Source organism: Trematomus bernacchii, unplaced genomic scaffold, assembly GCF_902827165.1.
Source record: "Trematomus bernacchii unplaced genomic scaffold, fTreBer1.1, whole genome shotgun sequence".
Classification (NCBI taxonomy): domain Eukaryota; kingdom Metazoa; phylum Chordata; class Actinopteri; order Perciformes; family Nototheniidae; genus Trematomus; species Trematomus bernacchii.
The window spans coordinates 9561245-9574172 of NW_022987803.1; the positions used below are offsets into that span (position 1 = coordinate 9561245).

The following is a 12928-nucleotide window of genomic DNA, read 5'->3' on the forward strand; positions in this document are numbered from 1 at the left end:
CACAAAATACAAACATGAACCTGACATGAGCATAATAGGGCCCCTTTAATATGTCACACCAACCAGGAAACTTACATTTAGATGTAAACTAACTGATTTTCTGTGTGTGTGCTTTACAGAACACAAGAGCAGCCCTGGACCACTTGGAGTCATTCCCAGAGAAACAATGTCTGATGGAGAACTTCAAAGATTTGGAGGTAGAATCATTTTCTTTTTAATTAAATACAGCGGTTAGGATGTTCTTCGTTTTATTTCCCTCAAATGACCAACCTTGGAGACAAACATTTTAGACACATGCACATGCCTCATCACATTCATCCACATGTTCATGTCAGTGTCTCTCTGCTGCTATAAACGAGGCTTAAGACTTTTGGATGCTCCATTTTCTGTCCCTTTGGACTTATTAAAGACATGTTTTTTTCTGGTAGGCTATAATGACACAACCTCCATTTTGTGCCAACAGGAGTCCCAGCGGCAGAGGGAGATGGTGGAGCAGCGCTACAGCAAGTACAAAGAGATCGTGTGGGACCTGCAGCACCAGCTGGACGAGTCCAAATGCAGAATCCAGGAGTACAGAGTATGACACACTCACACACACGGACAGGTGCAATACTGTACTCTGGAAAAACGAGCTTTATAATGCCTTACTAGAGTCCGCACTGCCAAAACAACAACCCACTCTTTTTCTATTTCTGTCGGTAATTGCGGTGCTTTGTTCAAACAGCAGCCGTTAGGATAAGGGTAGTCTGACTTTGAGAGTCATTTATGAAGCTAGCTCGCCCACACCACTGCCAGTGTGTGCACTGCACCTAATTTGCAACTTGTATGAATAAATGAATAATTCCACATGCTGGTAATGCATCATGGATGGACGGAGTGGGACAAGCTCAAGCAGTGGCACACATGTTCACTCAAAGTACATTTTACCAGTCTCCGTTAATTGCTACAGTCATCTTCTGTGCTATAGGGAGACATCAAGACATCACTGTTGACAGCTGATGGCCATCAGCAGTTTGCAATCTCCCCTAAACAGCCATACAGTCACTTTCTAAATGCTTTTAATCTGCCAGATTACCCCGTTGGTTTGCCAAATGACTTCCGTGTTTAGTGATAAGTGGCGATCGCATTAGTTTAATAGCCGCTGCCCACCCGGGGTTTGTTTAAGGAAAAAGGATGGGTGGGATGTCTTCACAAGAGTTCGATGTTGATCACAATCATCAATGCCAGCAACACAAACAGCTTCTACTGCATGTAAGAGTGTCTGTCTGCTGTAAACACCAGCTTGTAAAGCTCCATTTAGACAGAATTATGTTCTGCCTCAGTGCTTGTCCTGCCATTAAATGACATCTGTAATGGTAATGCTCTATAAATACAGGATACAAATAAATCTGTAATAAGTGTCACATTTTCAAGAGGCAGCAGCAACTTGGCGGGCATTGCAAGAGAATAACTAAATATTGAAAGATGTCTTATTCATGCTCGGACGTTAATGTTTGCAGGCAAAATGTGTCAGTAAAATCTGATTTGATTAAACATGGGAGGACGCAAGTCACTCAATTCCAAAACCGAATATTTTATAATTCTGTAAAGCTCTTTTTTGGGCAGACAAATCTGGCACACAACCCTCATTTTAAGGTACTTTGAAATGTAATTGTGTGTAGCCTGTGCTCTGCAAAGTGTAATACTATGCATACATTATACAGAGCTCTTCACACTACTGGTTGTTCTGTTCATTTTACTTTGAAATGTGCCCATAGCCGTAGAGCTGTGGCTTCATCCTCAGTTGGTCTGTCACTAACATTTAGGATCAACAGTCAGCTTTTCATCAATCATTGATGGATGGTTTTTAAACTCACTAATGTTTGTTTTTATTCCACTTTTTAAATCTTTTTAGCATCACATCCTGGGTTAAATGCTATTACAGCAGCCAAGATGGCAATTTCCAATATTACTAAGAAGTAGTTTACATGTTTTGACCAACATCACGCTATGCTAGCAGCTCTGCGAGGCTGTAACTAGACACTGCTGTGCTATGGTGCTTTGAGTTAAATGCTAACAACAGCATCTGGAGACAATGACAATGCTAACATTAATTAGCAAATATATGTTGAGCATGCTTTGGGAATGTTATTTGTCTTGCAGGTATATGGTCATAACGTTTTCGTAACATTAGTAATTAAAAAAAACACTTGATGGTGGCGCTAGATACAAGGTTAAGGGATCACCATAGTTCTTTAAGTTCATACTGAGGTGGGCATGAATGCGTTTCCCAAGCTTCATTATAATCCAGCCCAATGGTTGTTGAGACATTTCAGAAAGAATCGCAGATGTGAAACTCCTGGTGGTCCCAGAGGAAAAGTCAGGGGATCTCCAAAGTCATTATGCTAGCCAACATGATGTCTGTACACAATTGTGTTCCATTTATCGAGTAGACCTAGAGATATTTTATTTGATGAATAAGGGCTCCAAATGAAGTTAGAAGATCTCCAAAGCAATTAGGCTTCATCCTCTGGGGACCATGAATGTTCAAGATTGCATGGCAATAATTGTCAAGATGTTTTAGTCTAGGCAAGTACGTGTAAGTCCATTTAAAAGTGCCATTTAAAGTCTTCAATAACCAAAGTAGGCTTTACCTACTAAAACTAAACAGTTTTTACATATAATAGGGTGTATTTTCCACATTGTCGTGTTGAAGGTGCTCTACAGCTTCAGTGTTGTTGCTGTCCTGTTGTCCTGCAGGAGGAGAAGCTGGACGCGACCTCCAGGAGCCTGAGACTGGCGGCTCTTTCTTCCTCTATCAAAGGGCCCAGCACCTTCCTTAGCAGCACGCTGAGATCTGACACACCCTGTGAGTATTTATACTCTGAAGCTACTCAACCTGTGCTCTGACAGCTTATCTATTGCCTGTTTTTCTGCATCCGTGCGTCCTTGAGTCGTTTGAACTTATATCCCAGTGTTTTAAATGTTTTTTTTACTTCTGAATAAATAAAATAAAACTGCTGAATTCCACAGCACGATAGATCCTATAGGGCTGGTATATGTGATGCATTTCACTGTGGCAGTCTCAAGGCACTGTCACTTCTCTATTAAGTATTTCTACATGGCACACAGAGCTGAAACTTTCCGTCAGGGCTCTGGTGTGTGTCTGTGTGTTTCACTGCCAGTGGCTCACAGCCAGAATCACTTGTAGCACTCTCCTAAGCGGCTTACAGATATTTGGAGTGAGAGAAGCGAGCTTTCTGTGGCTTTGTGTCGGTTTTACCTCCAAGAATTATGGCAGCCAGAACCTACGGATATATGACACTGGTGTTCATATAAAATGATCACAGATATTCATACCTACTCTGGCAGTAACGGGTAGGGCGTTATCATATACTGTAGGGACTCCTCGCAATGGACTAGATCCAATAAAAGCACAGTTCCAATTGTATGGAGTACTTATCCATAGTCAGTGTATAGATTTAGCCACCTAAACGCCATTTTTACCTTTTTTCTTTACCATTTTACCTTTGCCATCAAACATGTATTTTTATCGGGAATTAAATGTTTTTTCTATTTGTTCTTCAAAGTTAACAGACTCCATTGGAAAACAATATTATTTTAGTCTGCAGAACATAGAAGTTGCTGGTTGTGTGATTTTGGTTATTTCAGATTTACTAACAAACTTACTAACTGATTTAGGCAGCAATAGACCAGAGGGGTGTACTACTAAACAAGATGAGTGGGTAAGCGAGGTATGTTGAGCCTTGAACCAGATTGGTCCGTATTACGAAGGTGGCTTTATTTGAACCTGGCTTAACTGCTATGACAACTTGGTCTTATGCCCAGAGTTTAGGCTTCAAATCAGCTAAACATGTGTCCATCCTCTGCTGGTTTCTCTTAAAATAGCGTCACTTTATAGTATATACTAAATCTACGAGCAGAACAGATTCTCATCTGAGAAAGAATAGGTTTTCATTTATATAAAAACCTATTATTTTAAGGCAGGATTTGTGGCAGTCAATCCATTGATAAGGTAGAAGAGTCAACACACTTATATGAGAGCCTGAGGAGGAAAGCCTGGGTTGACAGGCAATTGATATCTACCTTTGAGGTACCAGTTATCTTTGATTAGGGTTTGTTGTTTTGTCGACCTTCGAAGCAAAGAAACCGTGGCTCTCTGGATCTTTCCTTAGAACACATCTCCTGTGTTTCGCAAAAGAAAATTACAGTTGTTGTGCCTTGAGTCTGGTGGCTCTAGCGAAAGCATAGCTATGTTTTTATTCACTGTCGGTAAGGGCTGTCTTACAGAATGGTAAAGTGGTTAAACATATTCAAAATGTAGGTTGCACTTATCATCTAAACCACAGTAGTACATTGTATAGCTTCTGTACGGTAACTCTTGTTGAATTCACCAAACAATGGGTGTGCCAACTGCCATCCACTGTAGGTAATACCCCAACATAAGTACCTCATACAGTCTAACCATACAAAATCCCTTTAACAGTGAAAGGGAATATAGTACATTTGGGTCTGAGACTGGGTGATAGACTGACAGGAGTATATCATGTTTTTTCTCCTCCTTCCCTCTGCCGCAGCGCCTCACAGACGCCTGACCAGTTCAGACCTAGATGAGTCCCCAGTGCACGGGGACAAACCCCGCACAGGTTAGCTCAACCTCAAGTGAACCTTTTTTTATCGAAATCTCTACAAAGCCGAACATACGGTGCTTACAGCTGATTCTACCGGCCTGCTGCTCATCCAGAACAAAGAAACTACTTGACTGTACGAGGAGGCCTTTGCACTCAACACTAATCCTCCTCCACTACCTCAACCATCACTGAAGGTGCTCAGGAGCAGAGGGCAAGACTGAGAGATTTCACTGCAAACTTTGAGAAGCACTTCGGAGGAGCTATAAGTTTGGACACTGTAAATGGGGATATACTGTAAAGTGCTAAATGTTATTTATAAGAACCCAAATTGAATGTATTTGATGGATATGAAGAATACTAAAACCAAAATGGTTCCACTGTTACATTTCTTGCCATTGTTACATTTTTACTACTAAGTTTCTTTTTTAAATACTGTTCGCTTTATGACCAAATTCTTATTATCATGCAAACTGTGCTAAAACACTCAAATGGAAAACTGGTGCCTTTTCAAAGTAGTTTTGCTTTTTGTTGTTGTCTTCATCATGACAATGTGACATCTCTTTATGTATTGCCCTATTGATGACTTTCTCCTTTTTGTTTTATGCAGTATATAGTTTTTTAAAAAAAAAGCACAAATATGTCTATTTTTCATGAAATGTGAAGCCAATATATGCACTATGAATAAATCTCCATGCAGCCAAATGTCTGTTTTTATAAGCCCACTTGATGTCCCCTTCATTACAGAGTCAAGTGTTTGCTTTTCAGCAGCAGAGCCATTCCAACGGGTAAATCTTTAGCTTTTTGCTCAAATCCTATATTGGAGAGAGCCACAAGAGAGGGAAACTTCTTCTTTCAATTCACTGCTTAACTTCAAAGATGTAAACACAGTACCTGCTGTGCAAACATTTCTCAAAAGTGTACATAATCTTGTTGGCGACGCATGTTTCCAGAACATTTGTGCAGTGTTTTTGAAAGGTACTGTACGTGGGTGTTTACTATAAACCTGGCCAAGCTGGCAGATATTAAGCCCAAAAATCTAGTTGAAGGTTATCAGACATGTGAAAAATAACTGATGACATCAAAATATAACAATACTTAAATGTAGTGTAAATAAGTATCAAGCTTTGTACTTTGAGGTTTCTATCGGTATGTAAGAAAAAGGCATTTTTCGCATCGCATTTTACATTTATTTATTATTTTAGTTTTTGGCACACAGGATTTATGCATTTCCCGTTTCTTTTCAAAGCACCATTTCCCCTTCCTCTCTAATATACCCTTTTTAATGATAATTAGATGTGGTATCCATGGAAACCCATTGTGATTGTCCAGGATTTATGTTTGTCACATCAGCAGGGCAATCAAGGGACTGCGTGGCTAGCTAGCTTGGCTCAAACAATGGCTAAAGACATGGAGCACAATCCTTTTCAGTTAACCGAGATACCTTGCTAATACAAACTTCAGTACACATCATGTTAGTCATTTCTAAACTCTACTGCATACTGCACTAGCATCATTGTATTAAGCTCTTGTAACAGTAGCAACATAATTGTAGGTAGCAGGCTAGCTAGCTTATGCTACTTAGAAGTTTTAAGATAAATAGTTTGGCAGTAAGAGTAAGAGGCTAAAAAGCCACTGTGTCTCTAGCCACCGTTTTTTTCAGTTAGGCTAGCTAGACGTAACATGCTTATAATTGCATACTACGTAGCCTAGTGTGTTCCAACTGCATGTGGATTTTGTGTAGGGGAGAGTGGGGTAAATTGAGCCATTTTTTAGTTATGCTGTCCTCTAAGCAAGGAGAAATTACACATAGTAAAAATGAAAGCACACACCTATAATTCAGGATGTCTCCTATCAATGGCAATGATAAGAATTAATATTTGATCAAGGGCAGTGAAAATATTACTTCTAAAAAAAAAAAAGAAGTCTTGTGGCTCAACTTGTCCCGGGTTAGGGGTAAATTGATCCAGGTCAGGGGGTAAATTGAACCACTGTTCAAACTTGGGCATACCTGTTCAAACCTGGGCATACCTACAAAAAATCTTAAAGGTAACTTTAAACAATAAATAACAAACCAAATACAAGTTTAGTTTTTCAAATATTTTTAATATACATTTTGATTGAATTGATTGATTTTTTTTTTAACATGTTAATAAAAGGAAAAGTAATCATACAAATGGTGATACAATTTCATACATCTTACCAATCAAACACAGGGTAAATTCAACTTTAAATGTAGAAGCTCTTATTATCAACTTGGCCTACTTTCATTAATTTCTCCATTGAAAAACTGGCTCAACTTACCCCAAGGCCCATGGTTCACTTTACCCCATAGCCACCATTTTAGAAAAAATAGCCTAGCATTACAATTCAGTCATCTTTAGCTTAATGACTCACATGGTTTAATACGCTGCCAACACATCAACAATATATTTGTTTAAACCTGGATACATTTTTTTTGACATGACAGCCGATATAGCTGACATCTAGAAAATGTACTTTGACAAGCAAAAAACGTTTTTTTGTAAAAATGTTTACTTACCAGACCACAACGAGCATCTCTCTTTCACAGGCAATGAGAAATGGGAGGAGCTTGCATAATTTCTGGTCACGTGATTACAACTATAAGGCGTTGCCTGGTTACAGGGGGTGGTTCAATTTACCCACTGGCTCAACTTACCCCCTTCTCCCCTATGCTCTATTTCCACTAGATAGGCCTTAATTCAGAGTATCAGCAGTAATCTTACTGAACATATTAAACTGCCCTTAAATGCACTTTGGCTCTTCAGACCGACAAATGCCAGCCTTGAGGCAGACATTTCAATATTTAAATGTCAGATAAGATAAGCAAATGACTAATGATGGCGAGTGGCATTAAGAGGTACAGAGAAAAGCGTGGGAGCTCACACGTTTACTTCAGTAACTTGCGCACTTAATCATTAATTTAGTTGGCAGTAACTTACAGATTGACAAATTGTAAGGTATTATTCCCCCTTGACCAATCACTGCTTTGTATATGCATGGACACACCCATCTCATTATCAAATCAGCATTAGGAAATACAGTTTCATTACTCTTTTTATATAGTGATTTAATTGTCATGCTGCTGGTTGATTACTCACCCACAAAGTATAATTAATTACAGCGCTTGGTTATAATCTCAGTGATTCTCATTGCAATCATGTTCCTCTTGAGAAGCATAGTACTTAAAATCTGTAACAAGACATACAAGTGAGAATTTTTGAGGCTACATTTCCCAAAAGAAAAAAAAATGATTCATGCACCTTTACTAAATCCAAGCTTGTGGGGTTTCTGGAGCTTTGCGTGTGCCAGCTGCACAACATAAATCCTTTAAAAAGCTGTCTTTTGTACAGCAGCCTGTATTCAAAGAGAATGAAAAAACACTTAATTGACAGCTAAGTCGTTTTTCTCCTAATGAAAATCAAAGCTTATGTGAGTTTTGGCATTTTTTTGAATGTGTTTCAGTTCTAATTTCCTGCCTCATCCTCTGAAGAAACAGCACTGGTATCTCGTTAACATCGTTTTCAAAAGGAGAACAAATGTTTTGTATTCAGAAGAAGCAAGACTTTAAAGACATGTTTTACACAGTCCAGGCGATTACATGTCCAGTATGACTAAATGTGTCTGTGTCTTATGAAGCAGCATCCAGAGGAAAGCACAGCTCAGCCAAGCTTAGAGGGAAAAATGAGCTGCGAGGCCGTACTAAGCCTCCGCTCAATCCCTGTTTCCCCTTTTAACTTCTAAGTACAATTGGAAAGCTGAGGTCCAGAGAAAATATTGAACAATTCTCTGAGCAAATATTCCAGCACAGATTGACTGCAAATGTTGCATTTATCTATTGACTTAGCTTTAAACACAGTCTAATGGTGAGTCCAGAAAGTCTTTCAAATACCTGGAGAATAATTGAAAGTTTAGGAATGTTTTGCTTTGTTAAGCTGTGAGTTTTTGCAATAATATCCGTTCCCCATAAGGGTCCAAACTTGCGCTGGAGCTTATATTTAAAGATAATGAGCAATCTCAGAGTTTTGCTTTTTCTCCCTCCTCATTCATCATAGTATTGGTATCTTCACATTTATCTCGATAAATCACATTTGGCAAGTTCAGTCACACTCACAGACAAACCGTGGCTCCCTAATCTTCTGCATTATACTGTAGCTCCGTCCCCAGGAAAGTGTCTGCTTATCTAAGCTATATTAGCTGGCAACACACATGCAAACTCGTAGATCAGTCGCGCTGCTCTCAGCGGACCAGTTTCCCCATTTGCATTCTGCCCCATCATTAGTCCAGCTTTACTCCACTTTGTCAGGCTGAGGGATGGTAATGAATAAATTCAGAGCTTTCCACTGGTTTGGGTTTATTTGTGTTTTCCCACAGAGGGAAAAACTGCTTCTACGTAAAAAATCTAATAAGTTTGTCATCAGCGTTTGAGAATGCATGGGAAACGTAGCACACATCTCTCTTTGTGCTTGTCAGAATAAATTGCAGTATGACAGTCGAAGTTATTTAAAATGCACCAGTAGATCTACTCAGAAGGCTTCATTATGTGTCTGTATAAATGTAGAAAAAGTGAAATCTGGTAATTGGCCAGGTGATGCATGTTCAGATCTGAACATCAGCATACAGAAACGTCCAAAGAAACACATTCAGACACGATGACATTGTTTCCCAGTTCTCGACATAATGTTTTACAGCTCTAAGATTTGTTCGACCTTTTTCTTTTTTGTGCCCTCAGTGCCGTCCCTCACAGGTGTGTGGCATCAGTAGCTCATCATCATACAGCTCCCATGATGCATCAGCTCTGGCCCCCCAATCTATTTATACAGATTCCATAATAAACAGTATTTATTGTGCTTATTTCAGGTTCGTATTTGTATGTAATGTCTCTACTGTGACATGTCTCCATGCTTTAATGTTCAAAAATCTCTTCATTGTTCTCATACTGCCTGTGCTGCAGCACCTCTTTTCACCCTCTGTCTGAAACCAGAGCCCAGTCTGCTCTGATTGGTTAGCTGGTCAGCTCTGTTGTGATTGGTCAACCGCCTAAAGATGTGTTGTCGCACTAGCCAATAGAAGCACAAGTGTTACATAATGATGTCATTATGTTACTGAAGGAAAGAAAGGGATTCGTTTCATGCATAACATTTGCAAAGATAGCTTTTGCAGACCATTTAAATTGCACATAAACCTATATAACACACTACATGAAAGGGAAAACCCCCAAAAGCATTATAGGGCCTCTTAAAAGACCTGCATGCACACACAAATGAAATCTCTTATATTAATCAAATCATGTTAATTTCTTACTTGTGTGCATCCCCATGACAACTATGCAACTCCATCCAATTACATATTTAATAAATAATAACTAAAAAGGACTAGGAGTGGAGGATTATATATTTCATTTTAATGGGGACATTAAAAAAAAAATGCTCTGTTGTTTAATGACATAAATGGAAAGTTTCAATGCTGATAGCACCGCACAAAAAATCCAATGTCCCCCTTTGTATTGAGTGATATGCAAAACCTTGGGTATATGTCAATAGATTCCCAAAGGGTGAAGTAAAAATAAAAGGTTTTAATGTAACTTACATTAAATGGAGCTCTACAGAAGTAGCCTACTTTGCTTTTAAGTGTCACATCTCTACATCCCGATTTGGATTCAATATCATTAAAGACAATTGTAGCCATCTACTGAGCAATTCTCTCACAGAGGAGAATACTGCTTCTAAGGAAAACATAAAAAAATGTTTTGGTAATTCGCATTTGCACATGCATGAGAACCGTAGCACACATCTGAATTTATCAGAATTCATTTCAGTATGACAGTCACAGTTATTCAAAAGGTGCCCATAGTATTCAGAATACAGGGATGCTTTGGATTTGATGAAGTTATAAAAAAGACCTGAGCCAGTAGAGCCTACAGTGACACAGTACACATGCAACAGATACACTGTAATCCCTTCCCTCACAAATACAGTGATTCCTACAGTCAAGGCTCATTTAATATTACCTCACTAAAGCTGCCATTAGGACACACAGCACCCTCAGTGTTGCTCCTGCCTCTCACAGCCAATCACAGCGAGGGGTGTTTGCCCCCGCTGCTCACTGCTGTTATATTGCTGGCGTAATCCTCTGCAGCAGCCACCGAGGCTGATTCCCATTAGAACAAACCTATTTGGCTTGCATTACAAACCCATTCAATCAGGCAGCCATGCTCTGCCTTTTCGTTTAAGCCCGCAGGCTGAGAGAGTATCCAGCCGCTGCTGCTCAATAAGTGAATGGGTTATTGCAGCTGAGTCGCCGTATCAACCTTATTTTCTTCTGGGCTTAGAGGGGAAAAAAACATGTTTTTTCGTGCAATTGTTGTGCAACAATTTGTATTTATAACCCATTTTGGAAAAAGATGAAGTGCTGTACACTGTGTTGGCTCATGGAATATGCAACAGTTCTGGGTGAGAGGGGTGATCTCCATGTTTGATGGCGGACAGGTGTGGGGGGCCAGTGGTGGAGCCAGAATGACCTCCTGGCGCTGCGAGCAGGAGGCTCTTCACAGCGTTTATGCCACGCTCGAGTGTCATCAGTGGTGAGGACCTGAGCTGAAACCACGGAGCAGCGGGCCTCGCATCAGCCAGACGGGGCTACGACCCGGCTGTGAATGGACTTGAGTGACGTGGCTGTAATAGTCCTGGATCAGTTTATTATCACTCACTGCATCACATGAATATGTGATTAGTCTATTAGATTAGATCTAGCCCAAATGTATTTCTGTTATCCTCCTGTGAATGTTTCCTAATTGCTTATCATACTTTTACTACATTCTGCACTGACTGCATTTGAAACTGGTTTGGTTGAATCCACAAAATAAATAGATGGAAAACTTCTCTAGCAGGTGCTGTAATATATGTAAAAAAAAGCATGAATAAAGGTATATAACTTGTGTGTCTCAATTTTTGATTTACGATACTTTCATTTGATATTTAGAGTGCTTTTAACTATATTTCATACAATACTACTGTATATACAGTACCAGTCAAAAGTTTGGACACACCTTCTCATTCAATGGTTTTTGTTTTTAAAAATGTTTTCTACTTTGTAGATTAATACTGAATACATCAAAACTATGAAAGAACACATATGGAATTATCTAGTAAACTAAAAAAGTGTTAAAAATCCAGAATATGATTTTAGATTCTTCAAAGTAGCCCCTTTTGCCTTGATGACAGCTTTGCACACTGTTGGCTTCTCTGTCTAACATTTTTCTCTCAGTAATTTTTTTTTAGAAAGCAACATAGTCTGTATGTCGAAAATATTGAAAAAACGACATATTTTGATATATTCGACATACTATACTATGTCGTTTTTTTATTAAATTGTTCTAGTTAAAAAAAAAATACTATACTATAAATTCTGAGGTATTTTTTATAACTTTTTGGAGATTTTATAGCACACTTTACAATTACTTATTTTACAACATAATATACTAAACATGTTTTATAGAGGCTTACCAGGCAACTCAATTAAAACAGATATTTCGTCTTTGAACTTAATCTTACATGAAATTCATCATTAAATTTGTGCTATCAGGAGCAGAGTTACATTTAAGAGCAACACTTATCTTTTGCAGACAAAATATTTTTCGACAGATACAAATGTGTCACTTGATATTGCAGTAACGTTCTGTTTTTGTCAGTTAATGTCTACACACCCTCTTAAATCCAGGACTTTACTAATTCCAACCCAGCACATGTGACTGGAGCAGCACACAACCCAGTCAGACAGCCTCAACAATTACCTGCCACCTTCACTTATGATCAGATCATTTTCTACAGCTGGTTTTGTCGCAGTAACCTTCACAGCAGCTGAATCGGTTTGAAGTTCACTCGCCTTTTTCTGCCCATCCCGCTTCACTTTTCCATCTGGTCTTAACAGGCAGGGCTGGGGCTGTGTGGGGGGGGGGGGGGCCCGGGGGAGTGGAGCTGCAGCTGAGATACTCATTGCTTCATTGGGATTCTCACTGGATCCAATCACACTGTCAGGCTTGGATAGAAGGCCTGTCTCCCTGGGTAGTGGATACAACACTCACGCACTCACTCAGAGTTTTGAACATCACTCACTGACACATGGATGGAGATGAAAACAAACGGTGTAAATGTGCACCCACGTACTCAGCACTCTCGCGCTCACATGCATGTTGATATTCTTGACTGAGGTCCCAGTAAAACAGTGTTTTGGTGTGCAGCTCTCATTCACTGCTGTCCCATGTTTGGAAACTAAGCTCT

At 39.4% G+C, this 12928-nt stretch overlaps 1 protein-coding gene across 1 annotated transcript in view; it reads left to right on the forward strand.

The window, feature by feature from the left end:
* The window catches only part of LOC117498322 (centrosomal protein of 128 kDa-like), a 61976-nt gene extending 56630 nt beyond the window's left edge, over nt 1–5346 (forward strand). Inside the window, exons 22-25 of the mRNA XM_034150342.1 lie at nt 120–197; nt 464–577; nt 2740–2848; nt 4578–5346. Of these exons, the coding sequence (XP_034006233.1) occupies nt 120–197; nt 464–577; nt 2740–2848; nt 4578–4651 (375 nt within the window). The 3' untranslated portion in view covers nt 4652–5346. The remainder of the gene's footprint in view (nt 1–119; nt 198–463; nt 578–2739; nt 2849–4577) is intronic.
* Nucleotides 5347–12928: the final 7582 nt, after the last annotated feature.